This window comes from Accipiter gentilis, chromosome 4, assembly GCF_929443795.1.
Source record: "Accipiter gentilis chromosome 4, bAccGen1.1, whole genome shotgun sequence".
Taxonomy (NCBI): domain Eukaryota; kingdom Metazoa; phylum Chordata; class Aves; order Accipitriformes; family Accipitridae; genus Astur; species Astur gentilis.
This window is the reverse complement of record NC_064883.1, coordinates 12,068,431-12,092,194: the sequence shown is the minus strand read 5'-3', so window position 1 is coordinate 12,092,194 and position 23,764 is coordinate 12,068,431. Positions and strand designations below refer to the sequence as shown.

The 23,764-nt window shown below is 40.6% G+C and overlaps 1 protein-coding gene across 5 annotated transcripts in view; it reads right to left on the bottom strand.

Annotated features, from left to right (window-relative positions):
- Positions 1 to 17,982: 17,982 nt before the first annotated feature.
- HYCC1 (hyccin PI4KA lipid kinase complex subunit 1) overlaps positions 17,983 to 23,764 on the bottom strand; it is a 49,722-nt gene continuing 43,940 nt past the window's right edge. For 3 of the 5 annotated variants that reach the window (XM_049798431.1, XM_049798430.1, XM_049798432.1), the window contains one exon: positions 17,983 to 22,526. In XM_049798431.1, coding sequence (XP_049654388.1) covers positions 21,970 to 22,526 — 557 coding nt within the window. In that variant the 3' untranslated portion in view covers positions 17,983 to 21,969. Of the gene's footprint in view, positions 22,527 to 23,385; positions 23,681 to 23,764 lie in introns of all 5 variants that reach the window. The other 2 variants (XM_049798435.1, XM_049798434.1) reach the window with 2 other exon arrangements.

The following is a 23,764-nucleotide window of genomic DNA, read 5'->3' as shown; positions in this document are numbered from 1 at the left end:
TGCTTCCACGTTTAGAACTTTGTGGACTCTACTACCTGTGAGCAGACTCTGCTTAAATTATCTGAAACTACTAATCGCTGATCTCATTCTTGATATATTTCAGCCTCCAGCAGCCTGCTGCAACTTCTCTTGCACCTTCTGGGAATGTATGTATAGCAATTTCTTTTTCTCCCCAGTTGGCTCCAAGCCAGAAATACAGCCATTTGCACAAATGCTTCTTTACTTTGTTCACACTGGGTTTTTTCACTTTCTTTCTTTCTTTCTGCTTCTCTGGTTGTTGCATGCTTTTATAGTAAATTTAGTACTTGTGGAGTTTTCTGTATAAAAAACCCAGTGGTTACCATGAATTTTCTAAACTACTGTTTGTTTCGCTTCAAGTGCACTGAATAAACTTACTTCTCCATTGTCATTTTATGGGGATCTTACTGTAACATAGGAGTCCTAAACATTAACACATTAATCAGCTTTCTGATAAGGTTGTATTCTTCCTACTCAATAGGGCATAAAACCCAGTTCATAGAGGAGGGGTGCAGAGTAACCAGCACTTTGAAGGCTGGAAAAACATTAAGGTGCAAACATTTCTCACCAGCTGCTTGGCAAGTTGCAGTGTCCCTGACATCAAGAAACTGGTTTGTAACATAGGGAAGTTGTGCTTGCCACAGGAATGATATTGGTATCCAAACTAGCTTGTCTTAAGTTAATTCTGAAAAGCCTGCAGCTCACACACATGTATGTATACAGACACCTTTGCATGCATTATGCATACATAAACATACATATACAGTACAGAACTGTAGGTTTATCAGAATTAATTTAAAATGAGCCAGCTTGGATATCAATACCAGCACCATTACTGAGTATATATGTTTATACATGCGTGTCTGTATGTATATACAGATATAGCAAACCTCAGCTGCACCTTGGAAGTGCTTAATGTTACATATATGGTCCTAGGTAACTGGAAATATGTGACATTAGAAAATTAGGAACATTTTGATTGGAATCATTAGGCTGATACATAGGAGTTCTGTAGTAGAGACAGGAACAGGTAGTCATCCTGAATTTTCTGATTCCACTTTCCACAACAAATTAAAAAAAAAATTAAAAAAAAATCCATGCACTTACCTTACAATTGTGGTGAATGCTATACCAGAGTCCAGTCCAAACTTTGAAAAAGCCAGGAAGTGTGTGATGACCAAAAGAGTCAAGGACCATGTCTCTATGATTGTATACTTGGTCAAGAACAAGGATTCTACATTAAGATTGTGCATAGGACAGCGTGTGGCATCTCTTACTACATTCTTCCATAGGATCTTAAACACATTTAACTTCCATTTTTATTTAGATCTCAACATTAGAAAAAAAATGCAAATTCTAGCTTGTGCAAAATTTGGTTTATCTCCAACTCCAATAAATCCAACCTTGTGGCTTCCAGTCCTCTGGGGTGTCCAAATACCTGTTCCAAGAAGACATTACTCTGCATGGAATCAACTCTTGCTCCCATGGAGTAAACTGTTAGATCAGTGAAGTTTTTTTTCTGTTTAAGGTGTTGTATCACACACTTGCAATTTTTTTCTCCCCTTAAGGCAACTGGAGCTTTCAAGTTGTCCTGTTTAACTGTGTCTGAGTTGGAAGTCACTGAGGTAGGAAACACATTTTAGCCCTAGTGCTACAAATGAATCCAGTTACAGAAAGAAGAACACTGTTATTAAGAGAACAGATTTTTAAGATGCCACTTCCAAGTAACAGCGAGTTACAAAACAGGGCTGAAGGCCAGGAGCGTGCAGGCTCCCACCGGTCAGTTTTCAGTTGATCAACGTTGGGTTTTGATAACTAGCTGCAGAAGACAAGTGACTTTACTGTGCTATCCTACATTTCAAAGTGTCTAATGCTATCATGTAGTAGCATGCTCTAACACTGGCTGCTAGATGCAGGCTCGCCCCTCTTGACTCCGTACCCAGCACTGATTAGGACTAGCAAGCCTCAGCTTCACCATTTAAGGTAAAGTCAGGATTTCGCCTCCTGTCAGCGATAACATACACCTTCCATTGCTGGGCACAAGCAAGAAGGTATTAAACCCTGAATGGTTTGCTTTTCTCCCACTAACAGTAAATTTAGAGTAGTAACTTCACGACACCAGTGGGAGCGGTGTGTTCAAATCCCCCAGCACACGTCATGGGAAATACACACTGTCAGTTTTCCAGTTACTGTTTTGGCAGGCATAATTTTGTTATTTTTCAAGCTGTTTTATTGGCCACCTCAGTGTTTTAATTATTTCACACGTACTTTGACATTTTAATAAGTGTGTGCTTCAGCAGACGTAGGGGATGGAGTCCCCCTAGATTTTAGGGTTTTCTTTCACTGCATATGATACCTTAACGTTTACAAGCTTCGTTTACATTTCAACAGCATTCATCTGCGTGCTCATCAAAGACTGTGTGTGGCATTAAATTATTCATTTTAGATTATAAATCCTAATAAAAAGGGATCAGGAATATCTACAGCAGCTGTAGAGATTTGCAACAGAAAAATGAGGGCTGCTAGGAATGAAGTATGAATGGAAATGTGTGGAAGCCCCAGCAGGAACAGCAGAGTAGAGGGTTAAAAGAATGGACTGTTTTGTTAACACAGAAAACCATTCCCAGCAGAAAAATTAAGGAATCTGTCTGTTTATGTCACAGCCAAAGACCTGCACTTTGAAAACACCCACACCACAGATGACCTGTCAACGCAAGACCCATCATCCTCACTCCCAGAGGATGGTAATAAGGCTGCAGCATCAGATACACCTTGCCTTTCCTGCTGGCCCGCCAGGAAAACACACGTTGAAAACAAGGAAAAACAGGCAGTGAGCAGCAACCTAGCCTATCATTTATGGAGAACAAAGTAAGCAGGGTTCTGAGGTAAAAGATGACCACATACCAGCTGATGCATCCTAAGGGATATGAAAGATCTGTCCAGAAACCACTTTGTTGTCCCCAGTCAAGGGGAGCCCTGGGCATGTGGTGAGGGCTTGGCAGTTGTCATCCCTGCTCCTTTGTGTCAAACACAAGTGATCCTGGCCAGGCCACTTGGGCTTATGTGTCCTCGTGCTCATGAATATAGGAGTGTCGGAGTGTGAATGAATTAAATCTATAGGAGAATGAGTGTGGGTGGATGAAATCAACTTGCTTAAGGATTTTGTGAATAAATAACCACTTCCCCTTTCGTAAGATCTCACACTGAACTTTCTCACACTAATTTCTCTGTTACAGCAGTTTCCCATTGTTATATGAATGAGCAGTCATTCAGGTTGAGGACCATATCATAACTCCCCCACAGGCAGAGGGACAGAGATATTCATGACTTGATCTAACTCTGGTATTCATTCCTAGTTGTGGCATAATAACAAACTGCATGTCAGTTTATCTACAAGTATATAAATGATAATTTCCTCTCATTTCTTTTCTAAATGCCTGGTTTGCTTAACAAAGAGGAATTTTGTACAGCTTTTCATGCCGTGGAATTTAATCTTCTCTGAGGACACCCATTCACTACTGGAGTAAAATAATCATAAATCATAGTTGAGTAGTTACTGCTAAAGAACAGTTACTCCTTGGAAAGCCATATGAAAAATAAAGGGTTGGAGAGAAAGTGGAGAAGGAAGGGTGAAAAAGTCTGCTTTAAAGTCCTTAAACAATAAAAATGGGGAAATAACATATTGGCCTGAGGCAAGGACAATATGGACTTGGCCAAAGTCACAGTATGACTCAAAGCTGGGAGGATGCTTGAATAATGCCTTCCAACACCCCACACTCATCTGGGTCCGTAGTGCTAGAGGAGACTGCTAGAAGGGCCCAGGTACTACGAGGCTGGGCTGTAGCCTGCAGTAATGGAGATTTGGAGGTGGTGTTTCTTTCACAAGCTTTGGTAGGCTTCACATATCAAGTCCTCTAAATGACAAGATTAGGGCAACAGACTACACTGCCTTTTGCACTCCCCTGCAAAAATCTGGTGGAGAAATAACTATCCTTGTCCTTCTCTCTCACCAAAGTAGCATTACAAGAAGCTGCAGTATGTACATCCATTTAGCTGGTCACCCAGATGTCAGAGAGGCTCAACGTCCTTGTATTAAGTACTGCAAGAGCCTTTCTCTCAGAGGACTAGACATTAGATGTTACCTGGGAGCCCGCTGTATTTGGTCTTAGACTCTTATCACAAAAAGAGCTTAGACATTTGTTCTGACGCAATCATACATTCATTCTTTCAAATTTAGTTTGGGCATTTGCAGAAAGCAGAATGTCTACTGGTAGCTCGCCGGCCAGTTCATTTCTGCTGACCCCGGAGATAACCATGAGTTGGTCTTTCTAAATGTTTATTGACAATATTACACTTGTTAGTTTAGCCATGGTAACATGCTCACCGCTATGTAACAGACTCTTTCACAGCAAGTGAAGGAAAAGAGGGCAGGTGCTATAAGAAATTGATACTACTTAGAGATAGGCCTGATAAGTGTGAAAGCTTTCAGAAACTAAATTTGTTTCCAAACACTCAAACGTTTTACTACTGACATCATAAACTGGATTTTCTACCCAAGGAAAACGTCTTAAATCCAAAGCAATCTCAAAATTATCTTCTCTGGAATGCCTCTAGATGTACAGAGCACAAGAGCAGAGTTTCACTCTGTATTTGTTCTTTTACAATTGATGTTGGAAGGCTTGCAAAGCTGCTGCCTTGATACGTATTTGGCACATACTTCATCTTAAATCAAACGATGAGCACTGGGGAGGAGGAAAGCCTGGTTTGCTAAGAGCCATATCTGCCAAACAGAAACCAGTATGTATTTGGGGGGAAAAAGTGATGTGCAAAAATAGGTTTAAACCTCATTTGCCCCCTCACACACAGCTGGGCCACTTGTCACCAGGGTAGGTGACCTGAGGGATACTCTCAGTCATGCTAGCTACCAAGAGCTGCTAGAGGCAGGAGATGACCTGGCTACAAGGACTGCAGGAGGTCCAACCTACTGTGTGGTGACTACAAAAGCTGCTCTACCAGCAGTGCTCAGGACCTCCCGTGCTACGTCTGATCCCTCACAGCTGACCACAACAACTTTTGCCTTGCCAGGCAAGACACATCATAGCAGCCCAGCACAAAGAATAATCAATCCACTTTCTAGATTGTCTGCAAGGATAAAGAGTCTTAATTCAGGCATTACTAAGTTTCAGAGCCCCAAAATTACACTGTTGAAATTTAATTAAGCTGCGAAAGCAGCCAAGCACAAGGTACTGACAGTAATTCAACCATGCCACATGCACTCAGTCTCAGTTCTGTGAAAGACTGCAGCATCCGTAGTAGGCAGCAAGGCAATAACCAGGAGCTGGAAGGAAGAGGTGCGTGAGCCACTGCCAAAATGCAAAGAAGCTCTCCTCCAGCTGTGTAACTGCTCTGTTTTGAAGCCATCACAGAAGTGTTTACATTAGAAAATAAACAAGCTCATTGGACAAACCCTATCACCATCCCGAAAAGCCTCACGAACCTGCCAGCAGAGAAGTACGACGCAGAGGCCAGCCCAGGCATCACTTGCAAATGAAGTTGAAACTATCAAATCTCCAAAAATTGAGGCACATGCTGAGAAAAAGGTTTGCGGTGTTACTCTACCTACAGAGGGAAGGGGTGCTCTATCATCTGCTGATAGGTATGTGTTATATACAGTTTTGGTTAACTAATTGCAAGGGATAAATTGAGGGAAGCTAACCAAAAGATGGGCATCTCTAGCAATTGTCTTGCGAAGTTTATGTGAAGCAGTAATACAAAAAAAGTCATGGGCAGATCTTTGACCACGAGGGCCAGAATTCAGCTACATGCACAGACATCTTTGGGAGCTGGCAAGAGTGGCCAAGAGATGGAATGGTAGATTATTATCTTTTATATATTTTATATAGAACACCTAGAGGGACAATGGATAAGACACATCCTAGTGTTTCTGACAAATTTTTCCTTGTAAAAGTCCCATTTAGGAGCAAAGCATTTCAAAATGCTGGCGTTTCTGTGTAAGAGAAGTTCATGCTCCCACCCAGCCCTGTATAGATGGCAAGTGTTTCTCAGATTGCAAGGTCACGACTAGGTCTGGCAAGTTAAATACAAAACATCAGAAAAACACAACGCTGCTCAGCAACCCTTTTTCCTGGCTAGGCCAGTGAGAAGAAACTGCAATTATGGAATCAATGTTGCGACACAGTGACTGTAAAATACCTTCAATCAGTGGGATTGGTTCCCTTCCTCCCGAGCCAGGTTCGCACTACAGTCAGAAACTGCGGTTTGTTCTCACCCGCCTCAGGGCTTCTGAGTTTCTGTTAACACAGTGGGAAAGCAGAAAGTTTGATAAACACTGCTAAAAGACTCTATGTTATCTGAAAGCATGCAGTTCATCACGCAACAAGAAGAAATCAATTCCTTTTACCTCAAGGCATAACACTGTGACATCTGTGTAGGCTCTCAGTGATATTAGTGCTGTCGTGTCTTGCTTTTTTTTTTTAACCTCTTCACCTGGGATATTCCATTTCCCTCCCTCACAGGAATCATAAGTAGTAGTTGTTCCTTATGCAGAAGGACTCCTTATTTCTTTGTTGGCTGTCACCGCAACTTCCAAGAAAGTCTACAAACAACTAGATGGAGGCAGCCACCACTAACCCAAGAACAGCTATCAGGAAGAGCTTATACTAGTGTAATCCTGTGAAGATACATACATTGCAAAATATCATCTGAGTAAAATGGAAAAGGCAGAATGGTATTTTTGTTTCCACTTGACAAAGCAGACCCATACCATAACTACATAAAGACAAACACAGGAGGTGGGATGTACGAACATTTACATTTTCAGCTCAAATACCAACATTTCTGGGCATGCTGCCCCAAACAGTCTGGTGTTTGAGTAGATTTCAGCTCTTGGATAGATTTCTGTACTTTCAGAAGGAAAAACACCTCTCTGAAATGATATTCATCTTGGCTTTTGCAGCAGAGAACCCCAGACCGATATCTACCAGGCCTCTGCTTTTCTGCTCCTGGCTTCCTATGAGGGCCGAGGTGAGGGGGAGCAACCCAAAGCCAACAGCAGCCAAACTGGAGAGGGCTTTTATGGTATAGAGGGCATACATGACTGATACACCTTTTGAGCAGCCACCATATGACTGAAAGGCGAGGTCCAGGGATACTCCAAAACCAGAGCCACAGCACCAAAAACGTAGGACCAAGCAGAGCAAGCCACTACAGAAAGCTCTGGTTCACAAGGTATCTCAATGCTGGCCTGAAAAAAACAAATCTGAAAGCGATTGACTTTCAATTAATCTGCATGCAAGAGATGCTTATTTATGAAATTACATACCCAAAGAAGGAAGGGTAAGGTAGGTGCAATAAAAACACAGTCTAAGATGCTGGTCTCAATAGGCATCAGCATCACCACTCTTCCTGAATTCAGAAGTCAAGATGTTTGCTGTTAGAAAACAGAACATCCACCTTCATTTCAGGTAAGTAGAAATATTGTGAAAAGATACTGGAGCCTCCCATTAAGTGGCGTAAACAGTGACAGAAGAAAGCAATACTGTATCTGTGCTGTGCTGAAGTGACTAAGTTAATAAAATGTGGGTTTCCTGCCTTACACTGCACAGGCTGCAACATCTTCAGTGAGATTCTGATCTATTGAAATGAGATCAATGCTGTGCTGTCTTTTCAGAGCATACCTTTCTGGCTGCAGCTATCATCAGGACAAGGTGGCATCAAGGGCTCTGGTCTAAACGGGCAAAGCATTTAATTTTCCATCCATGCTTTCAAGTCCTCAGTATAAGCTAGTGCAAACATTTAGACAGGTACCTAACTCCCTGTTTTCCAGACACAGGTGGATAAATGAATGTTTAAGTGGTGTGCTTTCTTCTTCAATTGAAGGTAGCGGGATGCTTTCTCACCTTCAAGCAACCAAATGTTGTGAAGGCTCAACTCCCCATTTCAGCAAAATACCTCCTGTTACTCACCAGGTTTTATTTCATTAATAGGGAATAAAAAAATATTAAATACACTGGCTACAGTATGCACAGTCTAATAAACTGGACTAATAATGGTTTTCCTGGCACCACAAAACATCACGTTTTTGCATGATGTCCAATACTGAGCTATCTGAAGCAGAACAGAAGACACAAATGATCTGTGTTGGAAAGTGCCTCCCTTTCACAATTAGCCTAGCTAGCTTCACTAAGCTTACTTCTCTACCACACCATATTGCCCTTCATGCCAAATACATACCATTACATTCTAGTTTATCTTCACAGACAAAAAGGGCTTACATGGGGAAAAGTTAGAGGAATGTCTGGCAATATGTTCTAGTGAATATTCCTTATTATCCTTTTTAAATATTCCAGCAACTACGCCATTATCTCCAGTGCCCAGTGGCTGCAGGTTGTGGCCCCGGGCTCTATTGCACCAAACAACTGGCTTCTCAAGTTTAAGGCTTTGTCTTCATCCTACCACTCATTTGTGGTATCTGCACCCACACAGACCAGCCCTCTGGCCTGAAAATCTGTCAGGAGAGGCAAGGTAGAGGAACGATTTCTATGGGACACTAATTTGAAAACCACCCTCCGTTTCTAAGCAGTATTTTAAATTAGGCACAAGCATAGTATCAAATAGAAAACAAACATTTGAGAAAAGCAGTCCTTTAGACAACTCTGCTTTTTTTGGTGAGCAACCAAAGCTGTCATAAGTAGCCAATTTCCAGATACCTGGAGACATTAAATCAGTTTGGAACAGCTCTGCTTACCTTCAAGAAGTCTACAGAAAAATTGCACTTGGCAACAGCTCTTTTCTCAGTAATTCTGTGTCTGCTCCTAGGGGATATTTCTGCCACTTCATCTGTTTTCTTTTGTATTTAAGTCTATTTACAATAAACAGGATTAATAATAATTTTTAAAAATCACATGCTAATACAACACATTAAATGTATGTTAGATTCTGGTAGGATATTTGGCCTAATTTTAATTGCTACACTTTGAATGAAGATTAGTTTTATGCAACGCTGAAACCAATCACGCTTCTGTAAGGCATTTAGCGCAGGGGTATAACAGCTTTCAGCTCCACCAGTGCAGTGATCAATAACGTGACATGTTACTGTTATGCCAGAGCAAGTGACATATGGCCACGTAGCTGCACATTATAATTAATGACTGATTTAAAACAGAAAGAAGATAGACTGTTACATTCAATTAACTCGCCTTCCTTTCAGCTGACAGGCAGCTGAGTGCTGAGCACTTAATATACTTTTTGCAATTTTCCTTCTCCACAAGCATTATAATTGCTGTAATTAGCACAGATCAACTATGACAGCAAAACTTTCATTTCATCTGTACAATGCAGTAGCTTTCAAAGAGTTAGGATTTAGCAGTTATATTAAGTAGCTAACCAGCGTTTCTCTTTTATCAAACATTCTCATATAGTTCCGTGTAGCGTTTTCAGATAATTCAGTCAGCTTCTATATAACTTTACAGAAGAAGAAAATTTTCCAAAGAAATATGAATTGGGATGAGTTCAGTTGATGACAGTCTTGTGCACACCTAAGAGGTAAAGTGATATATGAAAAGTGATACAGCTGCTCTGTGTTCGCTGTTGAATGAGAGCCAGTATTTTCTGTCATGCTGTTTCTAAGAGCATTTGCTTTATAGTAGTCCATAGGAAAAAGGCTGCGTGAGCACCCTGAACCTGCTTTTTTACTTTCTTCTATTTTCCATGTGACAGCCTTCTGTCATAGACGCTCAGTGTTTTATTTGACCTGACACCTTGATTTGCCTGTCAGAACAGCATGGAGGTTAGAAGAGGTGACTGGCAAGGTCAGGGCAGTTCACACTAGACAATAACTTGGCCACTGAGTAGATATTGAGAAATTTGAGCAAATGTGGTCAAATCAAGATCACTTTGGGACATCTTCCTTCTGACTGCTAGAAGGACCCACTGAGTGACTTCAGGATTGTAACCCTGCCATGCTTCCTATCTTCTGTCCAGGTAATGAAAGCTGCAAAGAAAAAGTTTAATGCAAGTATTTCTGTAGAGCACAGCACAACAAACCATACTGAGGCTTCTATCACGTTTACTTAAAGCCTCAAAGAAATGTGATCTGCTGCGATTACTAAAAGCTTAAAGGAGATCAGCCACTGACCTTGTGAGTCACTGGATTGTTCTTTTTGGCATGAGGAGTCCACTCTATGCAGACCACGTACCGTGGCGTGTAAATGAACCTGTGGGGGTTACCCTGGTGTCTGCGATGGCAGTGATGACCAGCTCGGGCTCTGCACTACCCAGGATGCCTGACCCTTCACTGACAAGTCAGGGAAGCCGTCGTGACACTGACTGTAGGAACATAACATAACCTTACCATACATTTTGCTTTAGCCTTTGGATGTGCATCGCTATGTCCTTGTACTGACTGGCCATGGGGTGGCAATGTCAATCTTCTTGAAAACGTTTTCTTACGCTTGCTGGTCTCAGCCCCTGTTCCCACTTCTCCTCCTTTGTGCTTTTTCCCTTGTTCTGTTCTGAGAGTTAAGGAATCTGTACATGTATTTTAACTTCCTTTGCAAAAGTTAAACTCAGTTTTGTCTTCTGGTAATTCAGTCTATCACAAAGACTTTCTGATCCCACTAGACTGTACGCTTTCTCCTGCTACCCCTTCATTCTGTTCCTTACAGGTGCTCAAGTACACTTTTAAAGGGAATTATATTTCAATGCCAGCTTTCCATACAAGACTTCTCCCCTTCTTAAAGTTCAAACACTAAAGACTGTGTCCTTTGACTAAGGTTTCTTTGAACTTTGGGGGATATTTTTTTTGCTTTCTCTCAAGCCAATAAACTTCACTGTCCAGCCATTTTCATTTCTCAAAGTTCACTCTTTTGAAATAAAAAGTCCTTTCATTCAAGATCTGTTTTTTGTTTGTCTAAAACAACAATAACAAAGTTATTTTATATAACTCTCTCTTACTTCACTCTAAGCCTTGCACAGTGGTACAATGAAGTCTCGCGTACAAGTACCAAAGCCCCAGCTGAACAAGGTGGTTTCTGCACCAGAACTAGGGCTGATTTACTTCTTTGCCCAGTTTCTGGAATCCACTGCACAGCAGTATGCAACATAAAGATGCTCAAAGCCTGAAGCAGCACACCCTATTCTTGGTTCAGGAACATTTTGTTGAACAAGCTTTTCAGTTACAACTTCCAAAAACAATAAGGACCTGCAATTATTGATAGAATTTGTCATCCAATCTGTAGCAAGACAATTTATGTCTCTTTTATTGACAGTTTCCGTTAATATTCCTCTGCAAAGATTGCAAATGTCTCCCCAAAGGATTATAGCAGACCTATAACACTATCCCACTAAAATGTTTTTACTACTTTTTTCCCCAAGAGATTTTAGCTCAAAGACCCTATAGTCATTTCATATTTTTAAAAGTCTGCCACGTTGTGTGCTGCACTAGTCCACCAACCTTACCTTTACTTGTGCCTTTTCTCAGTCCTGTGGATCTCTCCATGCTCATACTCCACTTACAAAAGCAATTCTAGTGTATTATTTCTATAGTAAACATTTTCACATACCACTGCATGAGTGATCTCCATTAGTCCTGTTATACAAACTCCTTGCATTATTAAAAAAAAACCTTCTAAGCTGCATCACATTGGCCAAATCAGTGAGACGATTGACTTTTTTTTTTTATTGGGATCTCTTGTAGAGTCAGATCTGCACCTCATTCTTGCTCTGGGTGGATAGATCAGCTATGCCATGCCACGTGGACAGCTTTGTTCCTCCATCACACCAGACTTTCCATTTCCGTGTACCTTGTGAACTACAGGCTCCTCATTCTCCTCTGGTTGATAACTGCAAACCTTGACATGTCCAACTTCCAATGCTCCATCCCTATTGATGCCTCCTTCACACCTTGTAAGGTCAGATCTGACCAAAGGCTGTAGCCTTTGCACTGTCTCTTCCATAAACTCCCTCAAGGTATCCAGCTGATAGCTAGTACATTCACCATGGCTTTTTAATTCTGTTGTCTCCTCCAGTTTAAGGTGCACCTTGATAGCCAGCCTAGTGGCCAGCTCCTTTAAGAAAGCAAAACAACCCACACTCACACCCACTCATTATATCTCCTCCTTTTCTTTAGCCCTCTGCCTGAAACAGTCCAGAAGTTCCTGACATTTTGGCTTCAGGTACCAGTCATGCATTTCTCGACACCAAAGCATGACAAGAAAATCATCGATGCTTAAACCTACGTAGCAGAGCGCAGCCAGCAGTACTGCCCACAGATGCTCTTCCTAGTCCCATATTAGGTTGTTTCAGCATTAATTTCCTGTACGTGTGACTACAGGAGTACAAGCGCTCAGGTTCCTCTCCAAGGAGACAGAGGCACAAGTTTTAGGCAGAGGGAGGGAAGGGGCAGAACACCATAGCACAAGGCCTGACTGATGGGAAGGTGCCTGCCCTTGCAGTCAGGTAGGAACCTTGAGAGAAGAGGTTTCCTCCAAAAGCTCTCCCCTCTCCAGTAAGCTCTCAGCTTTATGCCTCTCTCATTTTCTGCAGATTCTTCATTCGTTCAAAACTGCCTACAGAGACAGGCAGAGAGGAAGCATAGGAGACATTTTGAACTGCTTTTAAAGCTTCTGGTTTAGCCTCCCATTCACCTCTTTTCCCACAGCTCAGTACAAAGTGTGCTTTATAAGACGTGTTCCTCCTTTCAAGCATGAAACAAAACTATCCCTCAGTACTAGTGCTGTACAGTGCCTGCTCTTACTGGAGTAGGAAGGAATAATTACAGGGATTATGAACGTGGCACTGAATGTCAAGGCATATTAAAGCTGCTCAATATCTCAAGATCGAATAAAGATTCTTCCAAGGCACTGCTTTTCTGCCTGAAATTAAATTATGGCACCAAATTCCTTGTAAGTAGATCTACCTAGTAACTAATTTTGTTGGCCTATTTAAGAAGTTACTCATCTCACCATTACCAGAATACGTCAAAACTCTTTGTGCTTACAAGGATCACAGAGGTTTTTATCCAGCACTGCTCCTAAGGTACAAAACCACTGTGTCATTCATCAAGAACGGAGCATGCATATCGTGCTGCAGTATGGATCATGCATGCCAGGCTTTATGAAAAAGATGGATCACGCAGCATGTGATCTTGGAGAAATCCATCCGTCAGTAATTTCTTCCTCAAGTTATTTGTCCACAAGAACATTTTGTTTTGGGTAATGATGCCAAGGCAGTGAACTAACCCATTTCAGGACATTGGCAACTGAAGCGCTGCTTGGGCTCGAGGCAGTGTCCAGTCTGAGACTTCTGAAATTGCGTCTCCAGCTGGTCGTTTGGGAGGTGCACCCAGACTCCTGCCATTCCACACCACAGAGGTCTGCCCACGCAAAGGCCGAGTATTGGAAAAGCCCTCCAGCTGGCCACCACGCTGACCTCTCTCCTCACCCCCGTGGCCACATGTAGAACTGGCTGCCATATAAACGCCTCCGTACAAGGCTGGTGGCTTTATAACACACCTGGCGTCGGTCAGGAAGCCTGTCTTGGGCAAAGATTGAAGAAGTGATGAAAATCTCTCCTCAGCCCTTCACTGAGCTGGGGAAGACTTGAACACCTGAAACACATTCAGGTTCACGCTGTATTCAAGGGCAATGCTTTTGTAGCATGGCTTCCTATGCTGGTAGCAGGAAAAAGTAAGTTCTCGTGGATAACCAAAGAAGCTTAAAGTTATGAACTTGATGCAGTATGCAAGGCAGTTGATAAACTTTTCAGGCTGAACAGTTAAGAACCAAGCGTCAGATTTGTCAGAGGATTCATCTAGAGCCAAACAGGTCTCATTCAGCTGTAAGAACAACAGAACAGCCGTGCTGCTATTCTGCCTTTAAATTCAAAAGCTGATAAAGTGATTACATACTTCTAAGCGGGATCCTGAAGCAAGAATGGCAGAAACAGGAATGGTATACAGAGATTTGTGCTCCAGTTCTTTCCTTCTTCCCTGCTTTAGACATTTAGAAATGCAACTTCCTGATTAGTCCAATAATCCAAACAGATGCAGTTTGAATCTTAACTCCCAGCACCTGCCCACATTGTTCCAAGCTGATCTTTACACCCTGGCCAGCAGAACTACTGAACCAGATCTGTTCTTCCCAGACATCTGCCTGCTTGTAAGGCCTTCAGTAAAAGTAGGACAGCTGCTGACATTCGGAGCTCTGCTGAAGTGACTGGTGCTACGCTAAAGCTTATTTTGGCTTTATGCCGCAGAAAAGGGGATGTACGGATTCAGTTTGGTGGGAAGCAGTAATGAGACAGCAATGCTCAGCCGGTTGTTCAGGATGAGAAGGAATTGAGAGATGGGATGAACACTTCTCAGGTGTCAGAGAGGATCTCCCTATCTCGGGATGTGCTGAATCAGTTTGACAGCGCCTGTATCTTTCTCCAGTCGATACTGGGAGAGCTGAAGCTGGTAGCTTAGCTAAAGAGCAGTCAGATTGGTTTTCTTTAGTGGCTGAAATTAGGAATATAAATCCCAATGAGCTAACAAGTAAACAATCTTCTGGGGAATAGCAACACCGTTACCTTGCAAAAGTCTTTCCATTTTGTGATTTACTACGGAAGATTTCTCAAACACCAACATTTTAGGGGCAGGACAGTCTGCTGAAAGCTGACATTTGGTATGACAGTTGGCTCGCACTTGATTCCAAATGTTATCATACATAACATTATCCCAATTCAATTATTCAGTCCGAATTATTAGCAAAGCCTGAACTGCAGGTTATTAACAATAATGAAACCACAATGCATTTTAAGAACAAAAAAAATCAAAAGAAAAATATGAATATTGTGATTATCTTTTTTTTAAACATATATAAGGAATAAGTGCAAGATCCTTCACCATTTTTATTCAAATCAATTTACTCTTGGCAGGTAATAGCACAAGAAAAATACACCAGTGACAGAACAGCTTTTTAGTGCCTAGCTACCTTTATTTTAGATAGTACCACAGGTCATTGACATCAGTGCTGGTCCAAGTCTTTGCCAGCTCCAATAGTCTCCCCAACAGTTCTACAATCCCTGTACCTTGACTAGCTGAAGAAGCAGCCATATATACCTGTATATATGCATAAATGTATATACACACACATATAATATATATATGTTTTTATGTGTTTTATATGAGTTGCTGTTCTGTTCCTACTTTGATAGGAATCAAAGACAATATTCAAGTTTTAGGCACGAGCGAAGTATGTCTTCAGAGAAAGCACTGAATGTTTGTTCATTATTTCGGTTCACTACTTCTATTGCAGAAACATTGAAAAAAATCATATCCACACTTAGGACTTCTTGTGCCAATACCTGACACTCCTTCACTCACTTTGTTGTGTTGTGGAGGTAAAAACTCGTATTTCTTCTCACCTCCTCTGAAATGTATCCTCTTGCACTAGAAAAATCTACCACCATAGTCCAGACCAAGAAAATCTACACAGAGGACTGACAGCATTAGTCAGTGTTAATGATGAGAACAACTACTAGGTCAGAAGTATGGTGTGACTCAGACTAGCTTCCACAAGTCTTTCTGCAACATTAAATTTCAGTATTGTCCCAGCACATTTGCAGTACCAGATGATTAAACACAACCTCATTTTAGGAATCAAGTTAACGAAGCAAGCACCATCCAACGTAAAGGGTTGTTTCACAAAGGTTTCTGGAGTCACAATGACATTTTTCCCACTATCTTGAATTAGCAGATGTGTTTATTACCTGGCAGCTGTGGGCTGTGGGAGAAAACCCCCATACTGAAGTCATCTTTAATACAGAGCTTGATTAACATAAAACACGAAAAATAATTGTTACAAGCTCAATGCAGGCAACTAGCTGTAAAGTCTGTAGAAAAAAATGTAATTTCTGTAACTGGTTACTAATTGCTTGTATTACCTTCAAACATCCCTCACCCGTAAATTGTCCAGCAGGCTCTAAGGTACTCTTATCCTCCATTAAAGGCCGTATTTTGGGGTACCATTACTTTCTTTTGTACTCCCTACCACGTTTCGGGAAGAGAGGAGGTATTCAAATTCAACTAATGTCTTTCACTAATTAATAAGAATTCTGACATGAAACCACAGAAGATCCTGTTCTAAGCACCTCCTTTCACCCACTGTAATTGAAATAGCAAATCTTAACACTTACAGGACAATCACAGCATCAAGTCTAATTTGTACCTTTTCCAAAAGAAAGGTTTTAACTCATTCAAGTAAAAGGAAATCTCAGATTCCTAACATTTCCCACCCAGTTGTATGAAGGCAAATTGCGTTTCGCCCATTCAAAAGAACAGGTTAAAGACTGACATTTGAAAAACAGTGAAAAAACACAGTGCGATCTCTCACTGCTGCCATCTACCACAGCTCTTCCATTCATCCAGGTTTCTCTACAGCATTGCACCAGACACTACATTTGTAAGGGGGCAGGAAAGAAACCTTGAACAAAATGCAGGATCACAACCCTGGACCTACAGAACAACAGAATTTGCCTTGCACAGGGAATCTGCTCAGTAGACGCCAATGGGAGATCATCCTACAAGGAAGAAGGGACCTGGAGATCTGGTTGATGTTCAAGAACCATTTCCTCCAGGCTCAAAAATGGTCCATCCCAACACACAAAGTCAAGCAGAGGTGGCAGGAGAGCTGGATGCATGAACAAGGAGCTCTCCACTAAACTTAGACATGAAAAAAGTGTACAAGAGGTGGAAGCAAGAGCAGGGGACCTAGGGGGATTATAGATGCACTACCCAAGCATGCACAGATGGAGTTAGGAAAACCAAAGCCCAAACAAAGTGGAATCTGCCAAGGCAGGTGAAGGGCAACAAGAAAAGCTTTAGCAGAAATATCATCAGCAACAGGAAGACTAGGGCTCTATGGATGAATGGGGCAGAGGACCTGCTGACAGGAGATACGGAGAAGGCCGAGGTACTCACTGCCACCTTTGCTTCTGTTGTTACCAGCAAGAGCAGCCCTCAGGAATCCCAGAATTCTGAGCACAGAAAATTGCCTCCATTGCCAGACTCAAAGGGCTGTGACCAGTGGCACAAAGCCCAGCTGGAGACCTGGCATTACTGCTGTACACCAGGGGTCAATACCTTGGCCAGCACTGTTTAACATCTTCATTAACGAAGATGGGTGATGGGACAGAGCTCACCCTCAGCATATTTGCAGATAACACAAAACCAGGAGGACAGCCTGGTACCCCAGAGGGGTGCTGCCATTCACAGGGACATCAACAGGCAGGACACATGAGCCAACACACGAATCTCAGGAAGTTTAAAGGGCAACGCCAAGTCCTGGCCCTGGGGACAAACCACCCCAAGCACCAGCACACACAGGGGCCAGACAGCTGGAAAGCAGCTTTGCAGAAGAAGCCCTGGGCGTCTTCAGGAAAAAGGGGAACGTGAGCCAGCCCACACGCACCCCTGTGGCAATGATGGCCAAACAGCCCCCAGATCACCAGCGCATCACAGAAACACTGTGAAGATTGCTGGATAGAATATCTAATAATAAAGTCACATTGCAGATAATGGCTGTGTATCAAACAACGTATTAAGACCATCAAAACTACCAAGTTGCCCAAGTTGTGCTACATCACTGACAGGACAGTTATCTACTTCTGCCACCAACCAGTTTACAACTCATCTGCTTGAACCTACCTTTCACCTGTCAGTCAGTGTTTCTCAGCCAAGTGGTTTATGCATGGTGTCTTACCTGACAGGGCTGCATTTGCAGAGCCTATGCTCTGTAAAATGGGTATTCAGCATATTTTAAGTAATACAGTCAACCTTACTATGACTTCTAGATGTATATAATGAAAACTGAAATATGTTGCTGTCTAATGTGCATTTCAGCAAAGCCTGTGAAGAAGAGGCAGAATTTTCTGCTGTACAAAGTATTTACAAAAGCATACAACTTCAAAAAACCAAACCAGTTTATTTTACTGCCCAAATTATTAAACACTAAACAAGACAAACTTGTAGTTTATACATTAGGAATGTGAGTTTTCATGTACAGTTAAGAAAACACTTCACTGTAAAAAGGCGAAATACTGCATCACTGGAATAGAACAGTGTCACACAACAAACTGAAGAATGAGAAAGTGTGGCACATTCATTTAAACTCAGGCTCTCAGGTGAAAACAAACATCTATAGACAGATGCACCTATTCCACGGACTTTGGTAAATATTAAGAAATGTACACATCTAGTCTTAGAAGTAGAATTATACAAATACAAAAGGTAATATATTACACACCTATATACAACACTGTAAGCCTCATTGACAAAAGATATCAGACATAATAATTAAGTTAGAAATTTCTAGAATCCTCACAGAAATCAGAGACCTCCATAGAGAGAAGTGTAGCTAAAATAGCTATATATTTCCCTACCTGTCAAATCTGTCAGGTATTCAAGGCAATTCAAGGACATTTCACTCCCTTCAGAAAAGTCATTGCAGCTCTACAGCAAGTGGTTAGATGCCATATGCTTTTTGCACAAATGTTACAGATTCTTACAACAAAAATAATTCTTCTCAGCTTCAACAGTTTTGAAAGTGTTGCTGCTCAAAGCCATCACTGGAAACAGTGCCCTTTGATGTAAGGTCAGTTACAAACATCAGCATTAAAACAACTTCTCTTATTATAATTTGAGATGTTTCACTCATACGTAACATTTTTTCCTGCAGAATGGTGCAGCCATGTATGAAGTTTGGAGTGTATTCATCAGAACTACCCACTCCTGGGCAGACTGCAGTATGGGATGGCTTAATAGGTTTTCCTTACACTAATAAAAGACATCTATTTCTTCAATATACATTTTTCATTCATCAGCCTAAAGTGATCAGATAATGCTCAAAACCCAAGATCTTGACAATTTTAGAAATACTATGGAAGAATTAATATATCTGCTTCCTGCCCTACTTCCTCCCCCTCTGCCCCCCAATCCTGCACCGTGGATATTTGGACAACAAATAATTCTGCTCTCCCTCTCCCCTATCCTGCCTTTTTTCCTCTCCCCACATTTTTAAGAAAAGAAAGAAGAACAACTGAAAGTTTTATTACTCACATGAGGAAAGAAATTCTTTAGACTCAATCAGTATCAAGGTATGATGTCAGTTCACAAAAACCATGCTCATTGTGTAAGTTGCTCCAGAGACAAATACATATGCATTTATATAAAGCCCCATACGTATGGAAACAGCAGCCTTTAGTACCAAAAACCTTTCCTTCTATCATTTTCTCAAAAAGGTATGAAACTTTATGTAATTTCAGTTGTACCAATATAAGCCTATGTCTTGGGTTCAAGCCAGAGCACAGTTAGAATAATTAGCTGGATAAAATAAAAGGATAAACTAACTTTACTTTAACACTGTTTGACTTATAATGTTTACAATACTGGTAGCTACGTTACATATGTATATTTTATGGCATTTTAGATCCTTTGAAATTCTAATTATTTATAGCTAAAGTGACTAAATCTTCCCAGTATAATAAACATCTTCTATACCAACATCCGGCTTGAAAGAGTGTCTACTGTGGAAATAACAAACAATCAAACTAAATGAAACAAAACAAAACCAGTAGAATTACTTAAAAATTCTAGTCCCTTAACACTAACTCACAAGTAATACCATCACAACAAACATTTGTCACTCGCAATTTATCTATTCTAGTTTATGTTTCAATTTAAATTACTGTAAAGTTTTCCAAAGTATTCTTAAATGCTACATTGCATGAGCAGATCAGGAGGCAGCTCTAAGTTCTGCAGGTTATTTCTTCGTAACATGTAGAACAAATTTCAAGGATAGGAAAACATTTACATTCAAGTATCTGTAGTGCTAGCCAGTGTCTGCTATCAGCTGCCTAAAACCCTTCTACTGCTTGTGGTTATGCATGCTCCAGCAGCCATATGTATTAGTCAATCTGAGACAACTGTGCTGACTAACGTGTACTGCAGAAAAACCTGTAAAAAAGAGGCAAAATTTTCTGCTGTACAAAGTATTTACAAAAATGTACAACTTCAAAGAACTAGTTTATTTCACTGGCCAAAGTATTAAACACTAAACAGGACAAACTTGTAGTTTATACATTAGGAATGTGAGTTTTCATGTACAGTTAAGAAAACACTTCACTGTAAAAAGGTGAAATACTCATTACTGGAATAGAACAGTGTCACACAACAAACTGAAGAATGAGAAAGTGTGGCACATTCATTTAAACTCAGGCTCTTGGGTGAAGACAAATATCTATAGACAGATGCATCTATTCCACAGACTTTGGTAAATATCAAAAACCATACACATCTAGTCTGCAGTCTTAGAAGTAGAACTATACAACTTACTTGACCCTATCAACTATGTCTCCCCATCTCTTTTCATTAACCAGCTTATTAATTGCTATACACCTGAATAACATTAGCTGCTTACAAGTTACCTGTGCTTCAGTTTAAGTCAAAAAGGGATAGCTAAACTTATCTCCTGGCAAACAGGAAAGCCTACCAGAATTTTAGTGTTTGTTTTTTTACAAAGGTTCTTGAAAATAAGGGATCACTAGGTGCAGAAACGTGGACAGTTGGGAACGACCGTGCCTTAGAACTTCATCCTATTTATCCACTCGTAATAATATATTGCCCGTTTATCAACAATTCACTGTACTGGATTGGTTTTGTCAGCTATGCTTCTCCAAATTTCTGCAAAAGAAGTTTTAATGTCCATTTTTAATTAAAATCTTAATGTTATAGAAGTTGGTATCAAACAAAGTCACCAAACTAACTGAAGGTTTAAGGTTAGGTAACTTTGAACAGGCTGCTGTTCTAGAATTTCGCACTAGAAAAATAAGAGATATAAAAGACTAGGAATTACAGTGCTAGTTATATTTACATTATAATTTCCCTTTGTGCTTGCAAGTTACTGAAAGTATGCATCCTTTGGTAGTATTCTCAAGATAAGAAGTTCATGTTAAACACATTCACACTCCTGATTTGCTTGAGTCAGTGCAAAGGGCTCATACCTTATCTCCTACATAACATTGTTACAGAAGCACATCTCTTCCCCATAAATAATAAAAATACTGATGACAGCGACTTTTCAGTGAGTAGTTTTGTGCCTGATATTTAAGAATCTGAAAGACAGACAGAGTCTGTCACACAATTTGTAAGTCTAAAGAGTGACTATTACAGCAACTGACAAGAACTCCCATCCACAAGTACTGCTGCTGTATGACTTTTGGCCCAGTTTCAAAAGACATATAGAAAAACCAAAATGCATCTGTAATTCAGACTCATATAGCCATAAAGAAGTATGAACATTGCAATGTGTACTAACATTACAAAACCGCCATACAGCAAACACTGAACTGATGTTTCTAGTTTTAACCTTACATGTAAGCACAGCTTTCTCATGACTAACATAAAAGAACGTTTGTTCTAACAAAGCCGTTCCAGGATTTCATGCCCATAGTGCGAGACTCCTCTTATAAAGTAAAACAAATACTTGCAGTTTTGCCTATGCCAAGTGGTAGTCAAAAAGCAGAGTCTAGGAAAGAGGCTTTACTTGTTCCTGTACTGTGCTTTTGTAAAAAGCCACACATCTGGGTCAGTGGCTAAACAACCTATCAATGCTTGTTAAATTGGTGAAGCTGTAAACTTCACATGAAGCTGTAAGCAATCAGGTGTATAAATACAGCAAGTCAAGGAGGAACTTCCCAAGCTATTAGAAGTTGATGCAAAATAATTACAACTGTTGTCTATTTACTGTTACTGTCAAACGTGAGCCAAATAAGAATTTATGGGCTTGAGGTTTACAAAAGTAATGTATAACATATCAAGGAGCTTAATGTACCAATGTACAAATATCAGCATAAACCCTCAATATTTTATTTTTCATACTTGCCAATTTAATATCAATCTGTTGACAAAGTTATGCTAATACTAGGAGGTCGCTGCTGATTAGGTTGTTTGCTTAAAATTGGAAGATCTGTTCTTTCTGTTCCATATATCAGTTTTTCTTCCTGAAGACTGCAAGCTGAAAACCTGTTTGCCTCTGTACCTGATATACCACCACGATTATTTGGAACTGTGACACCACTGACCTGTTCAAAGGATTTACTAAACACAGTAGTGGTTGTTCTGGCCAGACCATGGCTGCCTGGCTTAGGCAGGGACTGGCTAGTTGTCAGAGTTAGTCTCTTCAGAGAGACAAGCTCTAGATTCTCACTCATGGCTCTCTGAGTTTGTTTTCGTGACAAGTGCTCTCTGCAGGTTTCTCCTTCTTTTTCTTTTCCTCCAGCTTTGGTTCCTCCAGACCTTCGTTGGCTCTTCCCTAAAAGGTTCTTACTGCTCATGTTGCTGCTGTTAGATAGGGCAGACTGACTTGTACTAGAGGTAGCCCTAGAGTAAAAACCTTCATCAGTTTCAGATACTTCTATCAGTTCTTCTTGAATTCCTAAATCAGTATTACCTGCATGGTAGAAAGAAATAAAGAATTAGTAATTTCCTTTCTCACATTTATTGATTTTATATATTGCTAGATTTTGATATTTACAAGCATGAAGCCATACAGCAACAGAACAGAGAACAGAAGACAAAACACTTACCTATTCCATTACATTTTGGAATTAAGGGTCATTAGGATACAAAGTTACAGCAAATAATGCTGCATTAACTAGATTAAAAAGCATGCCCACAATCTCATTTTGCAGTAATTTTTTGGGGAAAAAAAATGCAGTCTTGTTAATTCATGCAGATTAGCAATTTACAGATTAGAAGGTACCACACAGAACAAAAAAGCGTAAATCTTATTTTGAGCGAGTGATCCAATACATGATTTTGCAAAGCTCATTAATTATAAAGGTATGTGATCAATGCCCCAGGACACCCAATACGGCACCTGCACGTTTAGCAACCCAAGAATGCCTTAGGACTGAAAGGTCACCTTCTGCATCATAGGTCTGGTGGTATGAGCAGGAAACTCAAGCACAACATGAGATCTCCAGTATACTGTGAAAGGTGGAATTTGGAAAATCTGAGGTACACAGCGAGATACCTTTCACATCCATTTTGATGGATTCTTCATACCATTGATCACCAGATTTTGTAAACCCAATAAATATGCTTAATAAACTCAAAGGTATGTTGAGTCTCACAGCGTATTTTCTGCAGATTAAATAAATCTACTTATAAGTATGTCATCATTGTCTGTGGCACAGACGAAGCTGTGTGCAATACATGCATTTGTGTTATTACACATGCAAATATATTAACTGCATACTTTAATTCTCCAAACATGCAGCAGTGACCCTTTCAATCAACAGTGGTACCTTAGAGTGCAGCTACAAGTGCTCTGCTAAAACTGCACTCTGCCAGATGAGTTTATTCCATCCTCCATCATTTTTCTTACAGATTTTTGCCTCCTGATTTCTGGCATGCCTTTGCTGTCAGTTCTAGGATCTGTAGCTGTTTCCTGTACTCCCTGTAAATGCTGAACATCATTCTCTGCTAGTGCTCTGCTTTTTTCCCCATTCCCGGTCCTCTCTCCAGCCACACTTGTGACACTAATCTCAGGTATGATAAAGTTGCCCAATTCAGTAGCATCATTACCATTCTCTGGTTGTTCTAGAATTAAAGATGGATAAGAAAAAAAAACAACAAAAGATGTCTGAAACAAAACATGAAACAAAAGCCAGTAGATACAGATGA